The sequence below is a fragment of the Monomorium pharaonis genome, chromosome 3 (genome assembly GCF_013373865.1).
Source record: "Monomorium pharaonis isolate MP-MQ-018 chromosome 3, ASM1337386v2, whole genome shotgun sequence".
Taxonomy (NCBI): Eukaryota; Metazoa; Arthropoda; class Insecta; order Hymenoptera; family Formicidae; genus Monomorium; species Monomorium pharaonis.
In genome coordinates this window covers 18,991,700-19,015,214 of record NC_050469.1, presented here as the reverse complement: position 1 = coordinate 19,015,214, position 23,515 = coordinate 18,991,700, and the positions used below count along the sequence as shown (strand labels likewise).

Genomic DNA, 23,515 nt, shown 5'->3' with positions numbered 1-23,515 from the left:
ATTTTACAGTTTTTCAGTTTTCATTAAAACATTTGTTATTAATTCTATGCTACAACCGCAAGTTGTGATACATCCTGTATATGTACTTTTATCTTACAAATATCTATCTATATCTTACATATATATTTCTTGAATGTATTGTGAACATTTGGGTGTTGTATGTGAAATAGATAAATATTTATTTCAAACCATCACATAATCAAGATAGGAAAAACTAAAAGCGCTATGTTATTTATTAAATTCATAAGTTAAATATGAAGATTGTTATTATGAAAATAAATAATAAATTATAAAATATAAAAATCTTTCATCAAGCTAGAATTTTTAGAATGTAAATATTGATAATTAGAAATGTATGTTTAAGTATAATAAAATCTATTTATTGTTAAATGGCTTGGAAGTTCGTAAAAATTTGAAAATAAATTGACAGCCTTACTGATGAAATTCTCGTTTCATCGATAAAAGCACAATAGATGCAGATACAATAAATTTAATTTATATTAAGTAATGAGAAAATTATATATTTCTTTTACGATTGATGTTAGACGATATAACTATAATTCAACAAATTATATTAGATAGTATTTCATATGTTATTTAAAAAAAATTAGAATTAAGTGTATAACAAATATAATTTTTTAATGAATTGAATTTTTAATATATAACAAAAAACTGTGTTAATTGTTACATTTTGTTTATTCATAAATATATATTAAGATCATTACGTGTTGATACAATATAAATAAAAAAAAAAAAAAATCTATGAAATTATATTATTTTCAACATCTCTGATGTTGCTGCAAGAAATGTTTTTCCATTGAAGGCAAATTTTTGAACCCTTATTCACATTACATGCCAAACTATATATAATGTTTATATATATATACATATACAATTTATAATTTGTTACTCTAATTTTTGCGTTGCGCAAAACAAGTTTATTTTATAAGATTATTTATTCGTAATGTAGCAACTAATAAATCTTAAAATGTGTAAGACAAACGTCTTCTAAAATATATATATATATATTGTGTCCGAAATATTTCATAAATTAGAAAGTTTCTTCTTTCTTAATAAAATTTTAATATATGAAACATGTATCTCGAACAAAACTTATTTACAGACATGAACCTAACATGACCGATTGTATTTAATTAGTTTACATTTTTATATTCTTCAAATAAATAACTGATTATTGTGCATATTGTTAGTCAATAAATATATTTTACATACACACACACGCACGCACGCACGCACGCACGCACGCACGCACGCACGCACGCACGCACGCACGCACGCACGCACGCACGCACGCACGCACGCACGCACGCACGCACGCACGCACGCACGCACGCACGCACGCACGCACGCACACACACACACACACACACACACACACACACACGTACACACATACGCGTGCGCACAATGTTTTTTTATTTATTTTTAGAAATAGCTATTAAAGCTTAATGAGCACAACTGAATCCATACTCATTGAATTGGCACGTGTCACTTCAATTTATTTATGGCACTAAATACATACATTAAATTAATATTTAACATATTTATTATAAACAGAATACTCTTTTCTTTCTTCTTTCCCTTTCCCCCTCTCTCTCTTCAACATATATTCAGAAATTTCTAAATATTATTTTACAAATTATACATGATATATAAAAAGCTTTAAAACAAAGATTAAATTTTCGTTAGAAAGTAGATAACAACGCAGTTTATAGGCTTCTTTCAAAACCCAATGTGTTTTTTCTCTAACATTTTTTTTCAAAACGTAAGTATCACATATCACTATAGGCATTTAACGCCACTAGCGTGATATTTAACTAAGTTACGTAAAAATCTTAACATCTTCTATTATAATTTAGTCATGTTATTGTAATTTTTATCGTAATTTAATGACTTTAAATACATTGGCACAAAAAAAGAGACAAAAATTTTGGTCGAATTTTTAGGCAGTAACTTTGCAAAAAATTATCTAAATTATATGAACTTTTTTTTAATTAAAGGGCAAAGACTCTACTTCAAGAATCCCTAGGCGAAAGTTTGATTTGTTAAGTGCGACCCTTTTGTATCGCATGAAAACCAAACATGTTTTTTTTTATTAAAAAAAACTAAAGTTTGTTATTATTTTTCACAAGTTTCTCGTTAAAATCTTGTTAATATTAATCCAGATTCTTAAAGTTCATTCTTTTCTAAGCAATTTCAAAAAAGAACATGTTGATACAATGTTTTTTGTTGATTATACAAGAGTTTGAAATTAGCATTGCATTTTAGGGTATTTTAGCAAATAAATACAGTATTTTTTGGATACCATGAAACGGTATCAATATGATATTGCACATTGATTTTATTCGTGTTTAACTGAATCATACTGCCGTCATCAGAGTGACCAAATGTACACTACGTGGAGGTTGACAATCGGATTTTACATATCATATAAAAAGGGCCAATTTTTTAAGTGAAATTTGAATTTTTATTTTTTATGTATAAGTATGTGTATGTGTATATTTATGCGTGATCTGAGCAGGCTGTTAAAATGGCGAACTTTCTGTTGACTTCGGTAAAATTGGCGTATCAGCTATCCGCTATATTCAGATCAGTAAGTGCAAGTCTCCATAAATTTCAGAGCCACATGATGTGCAAAATCCGATCATCAACCTTCACGTGGTGCACATTGGGTTACTCTGATGACGGCAGTATGATTCAATTAAACACGAATAAAATCAATGTACAATATCATATTGATACCGTTTCAGGGTATCCAAAAATACTATATTTATTCGCTAAAATATCATAAAATGCAGTGCAAATTTCATACTCGTGTACAATCAACAAAAAACATCGTATCGACATGTTCTTTTTTAAAAAATTGCTTAGAAAAGAATGAACTTTAAGAATCTGGATTAATATTATCAAGATTTTAACGAGAAACTTGTGAAAAATGATGAACAAACTTTTATTTTATTCAATGAAAAAAAAACATGTTTGGTTTTTATGCGATACAAAAGGGTCGCACTTAACAAATCAAACTTTCGTCTAAGGATTCTTAAAGTAGAGTTTTTACTCTTTAATTTAAAAAATTCATATAATTTAGAAGATTTTTCGCAAAGTTACGTCACTTTGAAGATTGCCTAAAAATGTGAACAAAATTCTTGTCTCTTTTTTGCGCCAGTGTAATTCGATACTAATCGTCCATGAGTATATCGTTTATCTGTCGTATTCTTAAACGCGGCATCTAATCTCTTGATATCATTTTCAGAACGTTAAGAAACACTAATTGTTAAATACATAAAGAGATCTTTCGACTCACTCTTGCTGTATTTAATAATCAGTTATCAGCAAAAAGTAAGCATCACGTATGTTCCACGAATTCCTTACCTCAAATTCAAGAAAAAAAAGTAAATAATCTGTCAATTTTATGTCAATTCCATGGTGGAAAGAAAGTAAGGTGTGCTATTACGCATATTTCTGAACAGCCAATGAAATTTTGTTCCAGTGGCCGCCATTTTTTAGCAAATTTAAATGACGTATCATTTATATAAACACAGGAATTTAAAAATGGAGGCCGCTGGTACAATGCGCAGAAAAATACGAAAACGCGTCTTCAGTATAAGCACACCTTACTTTCCTTCCACCATGATCAATTCTATGAAGTTTTAGATAATGTAAATTCAAAGTCACATTATCGATCTTATCTCTGCTTATATATATATCTCTAGGATGTATTATTTTCAATGTTTTCAGTATTCGTCATTTGCAAATTTGTTGAATCAATCTCGGATTTCCGATGTTTTTCCAAATACCTTCTGCGTGCTGTTAATCGCATATGTTCTTTTCGTCGTTGAAGTATAAGTTCTCTCTCAGCAGATGATTTCGAGAAACGACCACCAAGGCTTGAAGGTTCTTCTCCACTAGAAAAAAAAAAAATTCTCATACTAACCTATGAGAAAGATAATGTTTTGGATTACGAGTAATGCAAAAGATTACTCGTTTCAATTTATAGCTTTAGATTCTTAATAAGTTAGTTCCATAAATTTTTAAGTAGTAATTAATAAATACGGATAATGCAATACCGCAAACATGCGCATGCACACGCACGCACACATCATGCTATATCTTTAATATTTTATATATCTAACCTATCGGCAAAAGGAATATCGAATCTAGGATCCGATGCATTCTGAATTGAAGAACTGGGCATAATATTCGTCATAGTTGTTTGTATTTGTGGGACGGATTCTTCTTGCGGTTCTTCAATTAAATGATGTGGTATAGTTAATACTCCATCGAGTATATTCTCAATTGTCCATTCAACAGATCGAGTCATTCTGAGATCTTCTAGGATTACATTGCGAGAATAATGGGGAAAAAGTAATTGTACCTAATAAAAATTTTTTGTTTAAAAAAAATGTTTTCACAATATTTATATTAAATTTGAAATTTATTTCTTCATAGATATATGCGTGTATGTATCAACGCACACACGCGTGCGCGTATACAAAATAAAAGTTACCTGTCTCGCCATAGCATCCATTTGGGAATTAGTATGTGCCATTGTAGATATGTTACCACGTAATCTGTTGTGCGAGACCTCGACAGAGAAACTAGGCAACCAAGATACGTATCTTGATGCATCGAGAAAAAGAAAGAAATGGTTACCATTTCTTCTCGTAGGAGTCTGTGGCTCGGGCGGCATCTCTGGAGTATTCTCTCTGTGATTCGCTTGCATACTCAAACCCAATCGACACGTGGGACATGATGTGTCTTGTTCTAACCAGGATTGTAAGCACGAATTGTGAAACAAGTGAGTACAGGGTAATTTACGAGCGCTTTCCATCTTCTCCCAGCATATCGCGCAGTTATCAGAATTCTCAGCTAGCTCATCTTGCGAAGCCATTGGATAACTAAAAATAAAAAATTTATTTAAAAAATTTTTTGATTAATTATAATTTAATGCAATTACAAAAGGAGTTTATAAACATTGCTAAATACAATACATCTAATATCTAGTAGCTTTTACAATATTTTCCTTTTTGTGTCATCTTTTTTTTGTAAGAAAGTATTTTAAAAGCTATTAGATATGTATTTGGTAACATTTATAAACTCCTTTTGTAATCGTATTAAATTATAATTTATTGAAAAGGGCATAGCAGAATAAGTATGTGTGTGCTGTCCCCGCATGGATTTGATTGAGATTTTTACAAAAAGTTGGCATTGATGTGAGATTAAATTTCCTCAAGTATTATATCTGAAAAATAATTTTTATGGGAGTTATGGGGAAAAGAAGGAAAATCGAAAAAAATTTTTTCTCGAAAACGGCTGAACCGATTTTGATTAAAAAAATATATGTTGTGGGTTTCAATCCCACAATGTTATAAAAAAATTACGGAATTTTTTTTCAAAAAATACGGGTAAAAAAAATCGTCAAAATTTTTCTGAATTTTTTTCTATGGGATCCAAATGGGTAAAAATGGTACTATCACCATTTTTTATAAGAAAAATGTATGACTTGTATACGTATATATTATTAAATATATATACAGGGTGATTGGCTATAAACGTACAATTTTATAAAAAAATAAAAAGCATTGAGATAAGTACAACAAACGGAAAACAATCAGAATCGACTACATAAAGTTTTGAGAAAAATTGCTAAGATGTGCGAATAAACGTGCAGTGGGCGGGCATCGTGGGTATCAATCACCAAAATTACCTTTTTAAAAAGGTAAAAAAAGCCGCCGAGTGTATGGTTTTTCTTTAAGGGAAAAAAAAATCATAAATAGTACTTTTGATCAAATTCAATCTAAGTGATATATATATCTTTATGGTTGGAAAATATTACATTTATTTATGTATCACATACATATGTATGTCTATATACATATATAGACATATTACAAAAAACTAAGATGATACTTTGGATAAAATTCAACCTAAGTAATAGACATAAACTTTCTCTACAAAAATAATGATATCAAAACGTTTTCCGTCAATTATAATAATGGATATTTCTATGAACTAGAACATACTCTATTAGTATCTTTTGACCAATATTCATAATTAAGGTATTGGCTGCTTTGCGCCCATACAAAGATGGAATAAAGAATAATTTGTTGATATTTGTTAAGTAAATTTTATCCAAAATATTTGAATTGAATAGTTGAATTTGATGAAAAGTATTATCTTGGATTTATGTGATACATAAATAAAGGTGATATTTTCCAACCATAAAGGTATATATCACTTAGATTGAATTTGATCAAAAGTATTGTCTAGGGTTTGTGATTTTTTTTTCTTAAAGAAAAACTATACACTCGGCACTTTTTTTTTATCTTTTTAAAAAGGTAATTTTGTTTGGATAATGTATATACAGGGTGATTGAGACCCACGATGCCCGCCCACTGCACGTTTATTCGCACGTCTTAGCAATTTTTCTCAAAACTTCATGTAGTCGATTCTGATTATTTCCCGTTCGTTACTTATCTCGATGCTTTTTATTTTTTTATAAGGTTTGTACGTTTATAGCCAATCACCCTGTATATATATTTAATAATATATACGTATACATTATGTATATACGTATATAAATAATAAAAAAAATAGATATATTTGTTTATGTATGTAGTATCCTTCCTATCATTTTAAAACTTAAATCTGTCATGCTAGGGAAGTCATAAATTTTTCTTATAAAAAATGGTGATAGTACCCCATTTGGATCCCATAGAAAAAATTAAAAAAAGTTTTGACAATTTTTTTTAACTCGTATTTTTTTGAAAAAAAATTCCTTAATTTTTTTATAACATTGTGGGATTGAAATCCATAACATATATTTTTTAAATCAAAATCGGTTCAGCCGTTTTCGAGAAAAAAATTTTTTTCGATTTTCCTTCTCTTCCCCATAACTCCCATAAAAATTATTTTTCAGATATAATACTTGAAGAAATTTAATCTCACATCAATGCCAACTTTTTGTAAAAATCTCAATCAAATCCGTGCGGGGGCAGTATACACATGCTTATCCAGCTATGCTCTTTGTTGTATTTAACGATATATATAACAATTTACACATATCTATGGATTTTTAATATGTCATGACGCGCGTGTTTGTGATACTAATAAATAAAATCTAAAAAAATGTGTAAGATATATAAGGGTTACAATAAAATTAAAATAATAAAACCATTACATCAAAATATGACTCTCCCTCTCTCTCTCTCTTGCGCGCGCGCGCACGTCACACACACACACACACACACACACACGCACGCACGCACGCACGCACGCACGCACGCACGCACGCACGCACGCACGCACGCACGCACGCACGCACGCACGCACGCACGCACGCACGCACACACACACACACACACACACACACACACACACACACGCGCGTATACATACTTCTGCTCCATATGATTTAGTACAGCCAAATAGTTTCTGTGTTTCGTGATTCTCCGTTGTATTTCATAAAACAGATATCTCAGTTGCATACATATCACTAGCGATGCCATGCTTAAAAAGATATTACTCCACAGAAGCATGTGAACATGATGAAAAAAATCAACTGCCAGCACAATCAATTCCGAAATCAAATCTGTATAATAGGTCAATGGACCACGTTTATCCCAAGAGCGTTGCGCCGAAGTGCCAGCGCCGCGAGTATCGTACAAATGAATCACATAGCGCAACATGACGTGAATCGTACGGACTCCAAGTAGAATACACTGCGAAGACCGAAACAAAAAATTAATATGAGATAAAGTCAATTATATTTTGGATAAAGTATAACAGAGCATTTGCTTTGTATTTTTCTCAATCTTAAATCACAAAGTGATTTTAAACTAACAAAGATTTTTTATTTCAAGAACTTGTGTAGATATGTATGTAGAAAATATTAGAAATTGTATAATTTTGATACACAACGATCATAAAACTGATGTCAAAATATAATTGATTCATCGTTACATCGCTTACCTCAGCTGCCATAAAAGCAAAAGTATTGAAAGATATGAAGAAGAAGGCTGCAGCGATACAGAATAAAAGCATAAAGAAAGATAGCACAAGAATTGTCGCCAACAATCCGAGAAGTCGCGCATGACTCCATCCTGGCGTGGTGGGTGAAAAAGACAGCTAAAACAAAAAAATTAGACATATTTCTTGAAATGTACGAAATAATATTTTGTTACACTCAATCATTAATTTTTAAATATCTCTGACAAAAACATTTTAAAAACAAAAATGTACTCTTATTTTATTTTAAATTTACATGGATCTATATAAAGCATACAAAATCTCGTATGATTTTATTAGATCTATATTTTAACGATCTAAAAAAATTTTCTGTTGGCATATATTGTAGTTTTGCTCTTTGTTATACTCACATATTCGAATCGATCTTTACAAAGCTGGCTAAGAAGACTTAAGAAACCAAGTGCCATAAACCATGCCCACCAGAGTACAACTTCGTCCATGTATTGTACGTTCAAAACTCCAAAAACAAAGATAAATTTATAAAAAATAAAGTTCCAGAACTTGTCCTTTAAATGTTGGCTCTCTGAGGCACGTAGTTCACCAAATACAAGCTTTTGAATGGTTTTACCAAGAAGAATCAACATGCAGTAAGCCATGTTGATTAAAGTCTATCATAAAAATAAAATAGTACGTATTAGAAAAATCTATTATATATAGTCTATTATATATAGAGAAATAAAGAGCTTAAAGTTTGAATATAATTAGGTAGAATACGCACACGCACACATGTACGTACACAGAATTTCTCTCTCTCTCTCTCTCTCTCTCTCTCTTTCTCTCTCCCCCCTTCCTCCCTCACGTCTGATTCAATATGTTACTTTTCTAACAATAGTGATAATTAAACCAAATTTTTATACAAAAGAAATATATTTGAATTTTAATTCCATATCGTTTATTCTTTACATTTTGTATAAAAAATTAAATGAAGTAAATGTTTTTCAAAACGTGTATTTTAAACAAATGATAGACAGTTGAAATTTCTTAACCATTGCCAAATAGCTACATAGAAAGGTCATCTAATTTTAGGCTTAAACATTCTCTGTTTCAATGTTTTGCCAATTATTTTGAAATACAGGGATGGAGCTATCCAATGTGTAATTTGCAGGTGATAAAATTTTTTATACATGTTATATAAAAATGAAAAACAGCTTTTGAAAATGATAAACCCGCAAACTTATATAACACAACTTCATTTTTTCTTTTTATCACGGTCACAAAATAATATAATTAAATTAATATAAAATAAAATAAAATAAACAATGTAATATAATTAAAATAATAATATAATTGATATAATAATATACATGTTGCAAAATAATATAATTAAACATCCAAATCAATAATTTTATTTTGTTGATGAAACAAATAATTTCTTAAATGCACAAAACTTTCATTGTAACAACAAAAAATGGTAATATTACATGTAACATTGAATTACTCAGCAAACTTTTAACCTTGCAGAAATAATTGGATAACTAACCCCCGATTTCTTCACGTCCAGTTATCTTGCGGTTAAAATTATCCAGGAGATAAACTACCAGATGCATGCACGTGATTGATTAAACTTGATATTTATCCTCTGGATAACTTTATTGGGAAGTGAAGAAATCGGACATAAATCTCATTTGTACCAACATAGATTAACTTTAATCTCGGTTTAACTCATTAATTCATTTTAACTGTTTAAAACTGACAAATTATTATTGTTTGACAAAACTACAATATGCAAAACTATAATTTATAAGTTACTTAATAACTATATACTTAATTACTTAATAATAGTATTATAACAATTTTACAATTAATACTTATGCAAATCTACAAGTTATACATATTTCAAAGCTGTTGAATGCAAATATAAAAAAAAAAAAGAAAAATTCAACAGAGATGTAACAACAAAAATAAAATATGAACAAAAACTTGTGTACATATTTGAATTTTTTATTTTGCATATTTTTATATTCATTCATTAACTACGATATATATATATATGTATGTATATATAATTTTTGAAAAAAACATACCCAGACACATACAGGCTCCACCACCATACATTCTAAGAGTTCTTTAAGATGCGTGCCAAAACTTCTCGGATCAGTTGGATCAATGCCGTTTCCAGGATAGGCTACTGTCACATCGACGTGCGTGTGATTCGTTCTCCAAGCAGGATCCTTGATTATTTGGGTTGCATAGTATATGGAGCAGGACAATATGGTGAAGCTTATGGCGGTATATACCCGAAGATTCGGAACTGGTAACCGCTCCAAAAATTCCATCGGCATGATGAAAAGAATTTTGGAATCTTTGGTTATTACTTATTACTTTTCAAATCTGTAACCAAATTTGCATCCTGTCAGATCTTGAAACGTCAAATTTCTTTCCTATATACGCTCTATTATACGCTCATTCGCGATTAATTCAAATAATTTTAAAGCAATTTTGATTAAAAAGAGCTAGAAGAAGATTTGGTTAATTTGCGATCAAGTATCTCTGTTTTTATGGATCTTAATCTTTTCCAATTTTTTTAAATTTTGCAATTTGGAAAGTAGAAGGATAAAATGATTACAAAGAACGTGACATCGATTAATTCTCTATTATTGTTATTATCACGAATACTATGGTTATCACGAAAATTTTATCGGTCCCATGGGTTTCGGAAAACGGAATCGGAAAGGCAGAATGGAGGGAATCAACCAATTGCAAGCTTTCCGTTCCGATTTTCAACCATGGGGCTTCCCATGGAGTGATTTTTGACGGAATTGGAAGGCTATGGAAAATCGGAACACGGAACCTGAACCTGAACTTACATGATTTTGCGTAATACAATTGATAAGGTGAGTCTTATAATATTACAACGTACTGTCGTACAATAAATATTGTTGTCGCATTATAATTAATAATTACAGATGATTACTATTCCCTTCTTTTGGCTAAAGTAGGTTAGGTTAGGTTAGGTTAGGTTAGGTTATAAGTCATCAATAGGGAAGGACCTTTCGTTTCCCGCCGTGGTTGCGGCCATGGTGGGCGATGAGGAGTCATGGAGGGCGGTAGCCTCCTTCTGCGAGGATGTTATGTCGCAGAAGGAGGCGGCGGAGCGGGATCGGGAGGCCGATAGAGCTGCCGATCCCGCCCGTAGGGCGAGAGGGGGGCGGAGGAGATCGGCGTACGAGAGAGTCCCCTAGCTGGCTCCTTCGCCCTCCTCTGGTGGGGCGGCCGGGGTGGGCCGTGGGGAAACACGGCTTACCCCATCTTTTGGCTGTCCCGGGACGGGGGACGAGTGGTTGCGTCTCTCGCCCTTTACACATACGACGGGGGGGGGGGGGGGCGGCCGGCTTAAAACTCGGCCGTCCCTCAGGGATGGGCCCCCCGCGACTACACTCCCACATTTAGGGTGCCGCGGGGGGGGGGGGGGACATTCGGGGCGTACGGTGGACCGCGGTTGCGTACCTCGGTGATCCTGCGGTTCACCGGTTGTCCCGGAGGCAGGCAACTACCGAGGGGTTTAGTGAGTATGCCGTCGCGCCTTTGCGGTTGCGCGGCGGTGAGTCCCACTCGCCCCTTTCCCCAGGGCGGGGGTATGCATAAGACGCATTCCCCTCGTTGAGAGAGAGAGAGAGAGAGAGAGAGAAATTATAAGTCATGGTCTGCGACCAGAACAGATGATTGAGAACAACGAGGCAATAGAGGGAAAGGTAACATCAACTCCAGAAAAGGAAGAGGAGAAAAAAGGGACAAAGAGTAGCAAGTCACAGAAACGTAAGACAGTAATAAATCCAGAGAATAATGAGGAGTTTATTGAGATTTGGAAGGAAGCCTCAGGAGATGCACAATAACATTCACGTCATATACATTGTTACAAATTAACCTGAACCATTGTAAGATGGCTCAGGATTTAATACTAAACACAATTAAAGACAATAATATAGATTTATGTATTATAGCGGAACCATACAGGATTCTAGATGGCATAGTTCAACAGAATGTCCTCCCAGTATGGCAATAACCTGGCAGAATACGGGAAATAAGGCAACATGCGTGCCACTGGAAAAAGGTCCAGGATACGCGGTAGTCCGTCTTGGTGACAAAGTGGTGATAGGGGTATATATTTTTCCCAGGAAAAATGTCAGAATCTTTAATAACTACTTAAATACGTTTACGACTATAGTAGACAAATACAGGAACTCTGCTATTTACATTCTTGGCGACTTTAACGCTAGATCCTTTCACTGGGATTTAGGAGAAAACACTAAGGGAGAGTACCTACTAGACTGGATCATTAGCTTAAATCTTAAAGTATTAAATGACAGAAAGATACCCACATGCACTCATCCCAGAGGAGTATCGTCGGTAGATGTAGCAATTATAAATCAAGCAGCGACTATAGACACACCAGAATGGCAAGTAGATGGGAAAAACGATTCTCTGTCAGATCATAAATACATATATATAAAAATTAAAAGTAAGAAAAGAAACATAAGTAAAGGCTGTACAGAGGAATTAAATAGGAGACTACCCAGATGGAGCCTGGCCACCATCGATGAGGAGATGATGACGATCTCGGCGATAGGAAAAACCTGGACACAGCCCAATAGGGAAAAAACGCTAGGAGAACGAGTCGAAAATATTAACAATATTCTTAAGTATATAAGTGATAAATCAATGAGGAGGACTATAATAAAACCTGTCTACTGGTGGACCGAAGAAATATCGGAACTTAGGAGAAGATGCAACATACTATGGAGGAAGGCAACGCGCGCGAGAGGAAAAGCCCCTCCAGATAGATAAAAGGAACTGGACAAGGATCTAAAAATAAAAAGGAAGGAACTGAAGAAAGCAATCTATAATTCTAAATAAAAAGCGTGGGAAGATCTTATGCTAACACTTAATGAGGATCCTTGGGGAATGCCATATAAGATAATATCCAAGAAATTACGTAAAATGGAAAGACCGCAAACTCAAGTTCTACCGGATGATATATTGAATGCTGTTATAGAGGGGCTATTCCCACGATCTACGGTAATCGATGGCCCACGATCGGAGGCTGAATGGAATGAAGAGTTTAACGTTACGCAGGAGGAAATTTTAATAACAGCCAAAAAAAATTAGCTCCAGGAAGGCTCCTGGAACTGACGGAATTCACGGGAAAATTATAAAAAATATTATAATGGAAATGGCAACCCATTGGGCGGATTGCTTCATGGAATGTTTAAAGGAGGGATCATTTCCAAAGCAATGGAAAGAAGCATACTTGACCTTACTAAAAAAACCTGGCAAAGAGGACTTAAAGCCATCCTATAGGCCTATATGCCTTCTTAGCGAAGCTGGAAAATTTCTCGAGAGGATATTAGTTAAAAGATTGAATGGATATCTAGAAGACACAGAGGGACTTTCGGGGAACCAGTTTGGCTTTCGAAAGAGACGTACGACAATGGAAGCGCTGATAGACGTTAAGAAGATTACGGATAACTATAGAGGGGAAGGGAAATCTACAATCGCGATAAGTCTAGACATCCAGAACGTCTTTAACTCTCTTCCGTGGTGGACAATAAGAGAAGCCATGGATAGGAAAAAAGTCCCTGCGTACTTAGCCAACATAATTAAAAGCTACTTAAGCGATAGAAAATTAATATACATCAACAATAATGAGTTAGTGGAGAGAAGCATAACATGCGGGGTTCCACAGGGATCGGCCCTGGGATCAACGCTGTGGAATTTAGCTTACAATTCCGTACTTAACCTAATGCTACCAGAAGATTCAAAAGTACTATGCTTTGCCGACGATACCCTGATCCTCGCGGCGGATGAGGACTGGGATAGTGCTGTATTTAGGGCGGAATTGGACACCAAAATCGTAATTAGGAAAATAGAACAGTTGGAACTAAAGGTATCGCCATGCAAGACACGAATAATAGCTTTCGGCAATAACACAAGCAGTATACCTAGATTCGAGATCAATATAGAGAACGAACTCATAGAAGCCAAGCGAACAATAAAATATCTTGGTTTAATTATAGATGGGAAATGGAAGTTCATGAACCATTTTAAATATATACTGCCCAAAGCGGAGAACATGGCATTGGCAATGATAAGGATAATGCCCAACCTGAGGGGACCGGGTGAGTGATGCAGAAGACTCTATGCGGGTGTCGCTCATTCGGTCATTATGTATGGTGCCCCAATATGGGGGAACGAAATTGATAAAAACAGATTTATCAGAGAAAGGCTAAGAAGGCTACAAAGGTTAGCACTGAGGGTGATAGCGGCGTACCGCACGAGGTGGGTTTAATGGATAAAACGGATATTGCACGCGACCGGGAAAGACTTAGCCTCCCCGGTCGCAAACCCGTGAGTCATCGGCGGCGGGGGTATGCGTAAATGCATTCTCACCTCGTAAAAACAAAAAAACAAAAAAAAAAGGTTATAAAGTTAGCCATAGCCTTCCAATTCCGTCAAAAATCACTCCATGGGGAGCCCCATGGTTCTTCTTCTTTTTCCCGATGGATCTGTCCTTTGCAAAAAGCCCCATGATTGAAAATCTGAACGGAAAGCTTGCAATTGGTTGATCCCCTCCATTCCGTCTTTCCGATTTCGTTTTCCGAGGCTCATGGGACAGCACCCTTAAGAGCCGCCGTACAGACTTCTGCATAATACAAAACCCAGGTAGCATTGGCTGTTTTTTAGCTAGGTACACAGACGACACAGGCTCGGTTCGGGGAAACGCTAGTATTGTTCGTTTTATCTAGCTGTTCTGGGTCTCGGAGCAAACTCAAGCAGAGCAACGCATTCTAATAGGTTGGCGTCATCGAAATCAACCTATTAGAGTGCGTTGGTCTGCTTGGGTTAGCTCCGAGTAGACCCAGTACAGACAAAACGAACAAGGCTGCTATTAGCGCTAAAAGTATCATTCTATCCTTGTTGCTTAGTAAATGTCGAAGAAAGATAGAGCACGCTCACAGCGCCAAAAGAGTGCTCTCCGAACGCAACCACAGTGTAACACTGTGTCCATTAGTAAGAGAAAAAACATTTCTGTCTTTGTTTGATATTCAGTGAGAGACAAGGACAAAATTACTGCTGTGTCAATTTGTGTCTCTTGCTGAAAAGCTCCCAGTGTGCCTCACTCACACTAGTGGACACAGTGTTAGGGTACAGTCCCATATTAAGCACGGATCGGAATGACGGAACGGATTCTGCTAGAGATTTCTAGTGAATTCTTGATCTGGTTGTTCCGTCCGATCGGAACGTGTATATTTCCTCAATTCCGGACGAATCGGGCGGGTGTTTCTGACCGCACAAGTTTTAAAACACCATTGTATTGGAAAAACATCATTAGTAGACCTGTTATGAGTGACACACTCATAACGATAAGGTGTCAGTAACACGATGACGTAAGTCGGTCAGCTGCAGTCAGCATCGAGCGCATCGCGCGAGGTTTCGCGCAATCCGCTCGACAATTAGCGCAATGCTCCTTAGACTTGCTGTCTAAGCAATAATTTGGAATACTGACCGATTTACGCCCTCACGCAATCCTCCCCTTCTTTCGATCCAACTACCGAATTATCGGATATATAAACCGGCGAAAGAAGGTGAGGATCGGGTCAATCCGAAGTAGACAAACTAAGACTACACACGACACTCTGCTTTGCGGGGTCGTGTATCGCCGAGATAACTTATACTAAATATACAACCACGACACTCTGCCTTGCGGGGTCGTGGACAACAAGTTCCTAGACGCGACACTCTGCCTTGCGGGGTCGCGATCTAACTATTGTAACTGAATACAAGAATAAAAGTGTTCAAGACAAATAACGGTGTATGTGACGGAATACCTTCCTCGCGAGATCTCTGGCAGCGATCCCAAAATCGTACTCACAACGAGGGGTACAACAGTGGTGGCAGCGGTGGGATTTGCACTGCCAAAAGGAAGATCCAAGAGGAACCAAGCGTCACCGAGCAATCAGCTGTACAGGCCAGGAAGCCAGCCACGCCGGAGCGTACATAGCGCGTCAGCGATAAGAGAGAAACTCGAGACGACGCCGAGACCTACCGCGACAAGGCTCAGCTGATCGCCGCACCATGCAGCTCATCGTATTTATGTAAGTCCGACAAACATTAAATTGTAACGCGAAACGAGCGTAGGACGACATAAAACTGTAACACGAATAGAGCAAAATATCGGTTGACCCCCGGTAACCGCGATTACCGTAAAAAGACATAGCTAAGATAGCTACTGTACTTCAAAGGCATACGAATGCAAACGCACTAGCGCAACGCGACATACGATACCGCGAAATAAAACGCGAACTCAGCACACGCGCTTACACTCGAACGTAAATGTCCGACCAAAACACTGATACAGCGCTTAACGTTGTTCAAGACGCGTTAGAAGAAATATTCGATAACGCGCTTCGACTTTTGAATAGTCGAGCAAATTCGCCAAATATCACGACTGAACGCGCGTTCCCGATACAGGGACCAAACTTTAGTCTAATAAACGACAATATGGACACACGTTCACCAACGCGGACAGACGTAGCGGGACCGTCGACACGCTCCCTACCACATGCGTCGCCTCGCGTAATCCGGGAAGAACCCGAAGAGGAAGCACAAGAGCTCCGTAATAATTTAAGTGAACAAAGCGGAAGTTCACCGACGGCGCCACAAATTCATAGGCGACCGATGCATCCCATGGAGAATATGATGCTCCATGACCTGCTATTCGAAATTCGCGAGCTTCGTTTCCAGCTTGGAAACCGACACGAAGCACAGCCGCCGCCGCGAGAAACGGCTAGAAATACGCGACAACCGACTAACCATGCGTTAGATCTGTCATATGGGCACTCACCCCGAGATGTACGACATCGGCATGGGACCAACACTTACAATTTAAGCTTGAAAGAAGCGCGAAATATGATCCCCGAAATTAATGGAACTTCGAGGGAACGAGTACGAGAATTTTTAAACGCCAGCTCCTATGCGATGAAAAACATACATCCGTCGGACGAATTCATACTCCTCGACGCGATACTATGTACCAAATTCAAGGGCAAGGCGATGATGGATTTCCACACTCGCGATATAGAAAACTACGACCAGTTAAAAAGGGAATTAGAAAATGAATATCTGGGCAAGCGCAGCACCGCCCATTTGCAGCTCGAATTTAACTCCCTGAAACAAAAGTCAAACGAAACCGCTCAAGAATTTGGACGAAGAGTAGACAACTTGGCCATGGAGTTATACGAATCCATGGAGGAAGGAAAAAACCATACAATAGAACAGCAGCGGGCGATACTTGAGAGCATCAAGGAACAAGCCCTTTACAACTACCAGATAGGGCTACACGAAGAAATAAAGCTATTAGTTCGAGCCCAACGGTACAACACGCTTCAAGAAGCAATCGCAGGAGCTAGTGCGGAAGAAAAAGTTAAGGGGGCAAGCACGCGCCTCAACGGCAATAGGCGGGATATGCCAAATGCCCAACGCAATAACCGTGCTCCGATCATCCGTTGCGGAAAGTGCGGAAAAATCGGGCACGATGGAAGAGACTGCCGAAGCAGCAGATACGCCAACCGGTTCGAATTACCCCGACCGGAAGGACGGCCACGAGTAAATACAACAGTACAACAATGCAGTTACTGCAAGAAAACGGGCCACAGCCGAAACGACTGCTGGACCCTGCGTGGACGACCTCCACCGAAAGACGAGGATCGCCCGGAAGCAAAGCCAAAAAGGAAAATAGAAAAGGACGCTAAACAGCGTACAAGTAAGGCCGTCAAAATGATAAAACATGCCGATACGGCAAGTAGCGACGAGAGCTCGGACGATGACTCGAGCACGACGGGCACCGCCGCCGCGTATCAAGTTACGCATGTAAAGCGAGACGCACACAAAGATAGCGGACTCGACTTAGTCACACTTTCAATACGAGAAACCAAATCAGGAAAAATCGACATGTTATTCGATTCCGGAGCCACACTCTCGTTAATAAAGGTAAAAAATTTAAAAGGCGAAACCAAAATTCGCCATGAAAGAATAGCCCTCGTCGGGATAACAGGCCACAAGGTCTACACCATAGGAAAAATACAGGCGACAATAGAGCTAGGCAAGCATAAGATAAAGCATCCGATATACGTAGTAAAGGATGATTTTCCGCTAGAATACGATGGCATCCTAGGATTAGATTTCCTACGAAAGCAACAAGTAACGTGCGATTATAACCAGAAAAAGTTAACGATAAGAGACGTTACTCTGAAATTCAAGTCATATCAACAAACCGTGTTAAAACCTCGCAGCGAAACAATTGTAAGGGCCGTGACTAATCGAAACAAAACTGGAGTCGTACGGGCCCAGGAACCAGCTCCAGGGGTTTACATTGGCAGATGCCTTGTAAAACCAAAAAATTTTTCATGTCCGATCAGTGTAATCAATACCACTGATAAGACAATACGGATCAACACACCGGTCGTTACCGTAGAGGATTTAAGCGAGAAAAATCCTCACGAGATTTACACCGTGGTCGCTGAACCAAAAAACAAATCTCACCTCCCTCGGAAGGAGCGGATTTGACAAATGCTACGAACGCAACACCTCAACTCAGAGGAACGGCAGGCCCTCCTGCGCTTATGCGAAGATTATCAAGACGTCTTCCATCTGAACGGAGAACCCCTGTCTTGCACGGCCGCCGTGCAACACGAGATCCACACGCGCGCTGACACGGCACCGGTAAACGTACGGCCGTATCGCCTCCCCACCAAGCACAAGGAGGAAGTAAATAATCAAATGAAGCAGATGCTCACAGATGGAATAATCAGAGCAAGTACAAGTCAGTGGAATGCACCCTTATTAGTGGTTCCCAAAAAAGCTGACTCAAGCGGAAAACCGCGACTACGGATAGTCATCGACTTCCGAAAATTAAACGATCTAACGATCGGCGACTCGTTTCCATTGCCCAATATCGAAGAAATTTTGGACCAACTAGGAAACGCCAAGTATTTTACTACGCTAGATTTAGCGTCAGGGTATCACCAAATACCCATGGCAGAACGCGATAGGCAAAAGACAGCGTTCTCCACTCCATATGGACATTACGAATTTAATCGAATGCCATTTGGGTTAAAAAATGCACCTGCAACATTCCAGAGGCTGATGAACTCAGTACTCACGGGAATGCAAGGGCTAAAATGCCTTGTGTACTTAGACGATATAGTTATTTATGGCTCAAGTCTGGAAGACCATAATAAACGTCTAAAGGAAGTACTACAGCGCTTACAAAAAGCCAATTTAAAACTGCAGCCGGACAAATGTGAGTTCCTGCGGAAAGAAGTAAATTACCTGGGACACATAATCTCAGAAGAGGGAATCTCCCCTGATCCCGCCAAATTACAGGCGATAAAAGATTTCCCGGCACCTCAGAAGGTGAAAGACGTGCAATCTTTCATAGGCCTCGCCGGATATTACCGAAAGTTCATCAACGAATTTTCGAGGATAGCTAAGCCGCTAACTAAGCTGACAAAAAAGTCAGAAAAATTCGTATGGTCCACAGAGCAACAGATTGCTTTCGACATACTAAAAGAGAAGCTAATGACCGCACCGGTACTTCAGTATCCGGATTTCTCAAAAGAATTCAACGTAACAACGGATGCCTCCGATTACGCAGTGGGAGCCGTACTATCGCAAGGACCGATAGGCAAAGACCGCCCCATAGCATATGCGAGTCGAGTGCTAAACCGTGCAGAACAAAACTATAGCACAACAGAAAAAGAATTACTGGCTATAGTATGGGCCGTCAAGCATTTCAGACCGTACATATACGGCACCAAGTTTAAAATTATCACTGACCACAAGCCCCTTGTATGGCTATTCAGTGTAAACGACCCTGGATCGAGATTAATCCGGTGGCGTTTAAAATTGGAAGAATACGATTACGAAATCGTACATAAGGCCGGACGCGCGAACGCAAACGCCGATGCGTTGAGCCGCAACGTGAAACCAGAGGTTCACATTACGGAGACGGCTGATAAAATGCTCGCGTTAAAAGAAGACGGAGAGCACAATCAAATACACATGAGCAACGAAGAAAACAAAAATAATGAGACCGTGCAAAGCTACACGGAAGAAGAAAAGCGAAAAATATTATACGAATACCATGATGCACCCACCGGAGGGCATCAAGGGGTCGAAAGAACCCTAAAAAGGATACGATTAAAATATAACTGGCCCGGAATAACGGCAGACGTAGAAAAACATATTAAAAAATGCGAACTCTGCCAGAAAAACAAACTATCTAAAAGAAATAAAATACCGTTAGTAATTACGGATACCCCCAGCCGACCATTCGAAAAATGCGCTCTGGACATCGTGGGACCACTGACAGAGACAGCAAATGGAAATAAGTACCTGCTAACGTTCCAAGATCACCTGACAAAATTCAGCAAGGCGATGCCGATTCCAAATCAAGAGGCAAACACGGTAAGCAAGGAGTTTGTCACAAAGATTGTCCTAGAATACGGTACACCTGAATGTATCTTGACAGATCAAGGGACAAACTTTACAAGCGAAATCTTCAAAAACGCGTGTAAGCTACTGAAGATAGACAAAATCCAAACCACTGCTTACCACCCTGAGAGCAACGGCACCCTTGAGAGATCGCACCGAACATTAGCGGAATATCTGCGACATTTTATAAATAAAGAGCAGACGGACTGGGACGAATGGATCCCGTATGCAATGCATACGTATAATACTACCCCCCACACGGCGACTGGATTCACTCCGTTTGAACTAGTTTTCGGAAGACAAGCCGAACTACCGACAGCCCTGAGCAGACCCCCGAATCCTACGTATAACTACGAGGATTACGCACAGGAACTGCGAGAAAAAATAAGGGCAACGAACCAGATCGCGAGGGAAAAAGTTAAAAAAGAAAAACAAAAGGCCAAGAATTATTATGATAAAACTACTAAAGAAATAAAATACAAGATAGGAGATAAAGTACTCCTGTATGATGAAGCTCTCCGCCGCGGGAGATCTAAAAAACTAGACGCGAAATGGACGGGACCCTACGCAATCACTGAAAAACACTCAGACGCAAATTATACAATAAAAAAGGGCAGGACGTCGACACGCGTACACGCAAATAGATTGAAACCGTTCATAGAAGCATAAGAATAAAAGAAAATAAAAATAAGTAAGGAAAGACTCACCAGTACGTAGAGAAATCGCCAAGAAAGGGCCCAAATAAGAACACTATTCACTAATTAAAACTACACTAAACACTATAAAAGTATATATGGAAAAAGTGCTAGTCGACTTTCTCAATATCCGGTTCCCCTCCTTCCTGGGGCAAGGCACCGTCCAAACTAATAACCAATCCAAAAATCTCTTCGTGACCCCACTCAAGGTCACTGATAAAATCGGCTAGAGAAGCCGAAGCGTCCACCTCGGACAATTGCTCAGGCAAAGAAGACGCCTCCTCATCCGAAGATCGTGGCACCAAAACTACAGTCTCAGCACTATGAATAGAGTCTGAATCAGACTCAGCATCCGCGGGAAGCACCGTCGACAAATCCATAGCTGTCAAAACAGCAAAATCGTCGTCAACTACAAAAAACTCATCGAAGAAATCATCTTCGTCATCACTCTCAATGTCACTAACGAGAGGAGAAAAAAATACGTCCGGATTCTCCTCTTCACCGTCACGAACGGTAGACGCGTCAGACAAAGGCTTTCGGAAACACATGACGCGAAACACAACGTAAAGACCGTAAAGACGACAGAACTGACGGACGCGGACTGAAGAAAGTCGCATCAACGGCGATAGAATTAAAATGTGATAATGAAATAAAAACCCGCATAAAATTACACTATCGTTGCAGGGGACTCCTCACGTGGAGCTGCACGAGAGTAGCGGAAACAAAAAACGCCATACCATGCAAAATTGAAAAATTTGCACACGAGCCAGGAATGTACTTTGAAAAGATCGGAAAACTACAATTAATAGAATCTACGTGGAAAATAGTGATCAAGACTGACGTTATTAGCATCAGCCATCGATGGCACGCACTACAAGAGTACATCCAACGAGCGGAAGAATACTGCAAGAAAACAACAGGAAGCACCAACAGGATGTGCCAAAACACACTAACAATACTACGTAAAGAAAACGCAAAAGGCATGGCGACGATGATACGGCTAATGTCCATGTATGAACACCCTAGAAGCAAACGAGGATTAATAAACGCCATTGGCACTATAGGAAAAACCTTGTTCGGGACCATGGACTCCGAAGACGCAAGCAGAATAGAAGAGCAGATGAAAATGCTGCAAAACAATCAAAGGATAAATAACCACGTCATAAAAAATCAATTAAAGATAATAAACGGCACAATAGGGCACTTGAAATCCCTCGAGCAAACACTAAATTACAACGAAAATCTGCTGGCCAAAATTGCAAACCAAATCCGCCAAAAGCAAGCTGACACCCTACTACGGGAAGAAATCAATGAATACCTAACACTCATCAATGCAATAATAATGGATCTAACCAACGACATGGAGGACATCATCGAATACCTCACACACACACGGGATGCAACCATTATGACGCACCTACTGCCTGTCGATCAAATAATCCAGGAATTGGATGAAGCCACTCTACAGCTGGCAAAAGAAAAGCATTTCCCTTTCAAAGTGGAACTTGGAAACTGGCGAACCATCGTAAAATATGTAAAAACAAGCGCATATTTCAACAGCCCCTTCGTATATACGATCCTGAAATTTCCAATGATTACTCAACCAGAGTACGATATCGTCAACGTGATACCACTGCCTGTACACGAGCATGGCAACGTATTCACAATAGCGAAAATTACACACCCAACATTGGGAATTGACAAAGCTAATCGCCACTACCTCGTATTAAAAGAACACGAACTAAGCACATGTGTACAGGAACGTGATACCTACACGTGCGACCAAGGTCAGCCTATCTACCATGTGCAAGAAAATGCACCTTGCGAAGTGCAAACTTACATAGAAATAACTGATAAAAAATGCGAAACCCGACACCTTGTAACAAACGAAACTATCTGGATAGCTCTAACAGAGCCAAGGGCCTGGATATTTTCGACGGCAAAAGAGCAGGAGATAACACTAACCTGCACGGATCAACAAGAAGAAAAGCATACCCTCAATCGATCGGGCAAAATAACAGTGAATGCTGGATGTTCCTTGACCTCAAGATTCGTCATATTACGAGCACCAGAACAAGAGATAACACACCAGATCGTAGCCCACGTGCCCGGCTACAATCTCTCGCGACTCCGCGAAGAGGATAAAAGAAGACTAAAACCAGTGTCGGTACCGCAGTTACAAAAAGTTATAAAAGACTCTAACGAACTAACGGCACTCAGCCAAAGTTTGGACGAAATAACGTCTCAAACGAACAATACTAACTTTATAGAGACAATTG

The 23,515-nt window shown here is 38.2% G+C and overlaps 1 protein-coding gene across 4 annotated transcripts in view; it reads right to left on the bottom strand.

The window, feature by feature from the left end:
* Window positions 1-3,174: 3,174 nt before the first annotated feature.
* Window positions 3,175-23,515, bottom strand: part of LOC105830731 (E3 ubiquitin-protein ligase AMFR) — a 49,901-nt gene continuing 29,560 nt past the window's right edge. Inside the window, exons 1-7 of one of the 4 annotated variants that reach the window (XM_036284714.1) lie at window positions 10,074-10,331; window positions 8,400-8,657; window positions 7,993-8,148; window positions 7,420-7,742; window positions 4,529-4,919; window positions 4,155-4,396; window positions 3,175-3,926 (exon numbers count right to left, since the gene is read on the bottom strand). In XM_036284714.1, coding sequence (XP_036140607.1) covers window positions 3,731-3,926; window positions 4,155-4,396; window positions 4,529-4,919; window positions 7,420-7,742; window positions 7,993-8,148; window positions 8,400-8,657; window positions 10,074-10,331 — 1,824 coding nt within the window. In that variant the 3' untranslated portion in view covers window positions 3,175-3,730. Of the gene's footprint in view, window positions 3,927-4,154; window positions 4,397-4,528; window positions 4,920-7,419; window positions 7,743-7,992; window positions 8,149-8,399; window positions 8,658-10,073; window positions 10,381-23,515 lie in introns of those variants that run through there. The other 3 variants (XM_036284713.1, XM_036284715.1, XM_036284716.1) reach the window with 3 other exon arrangements.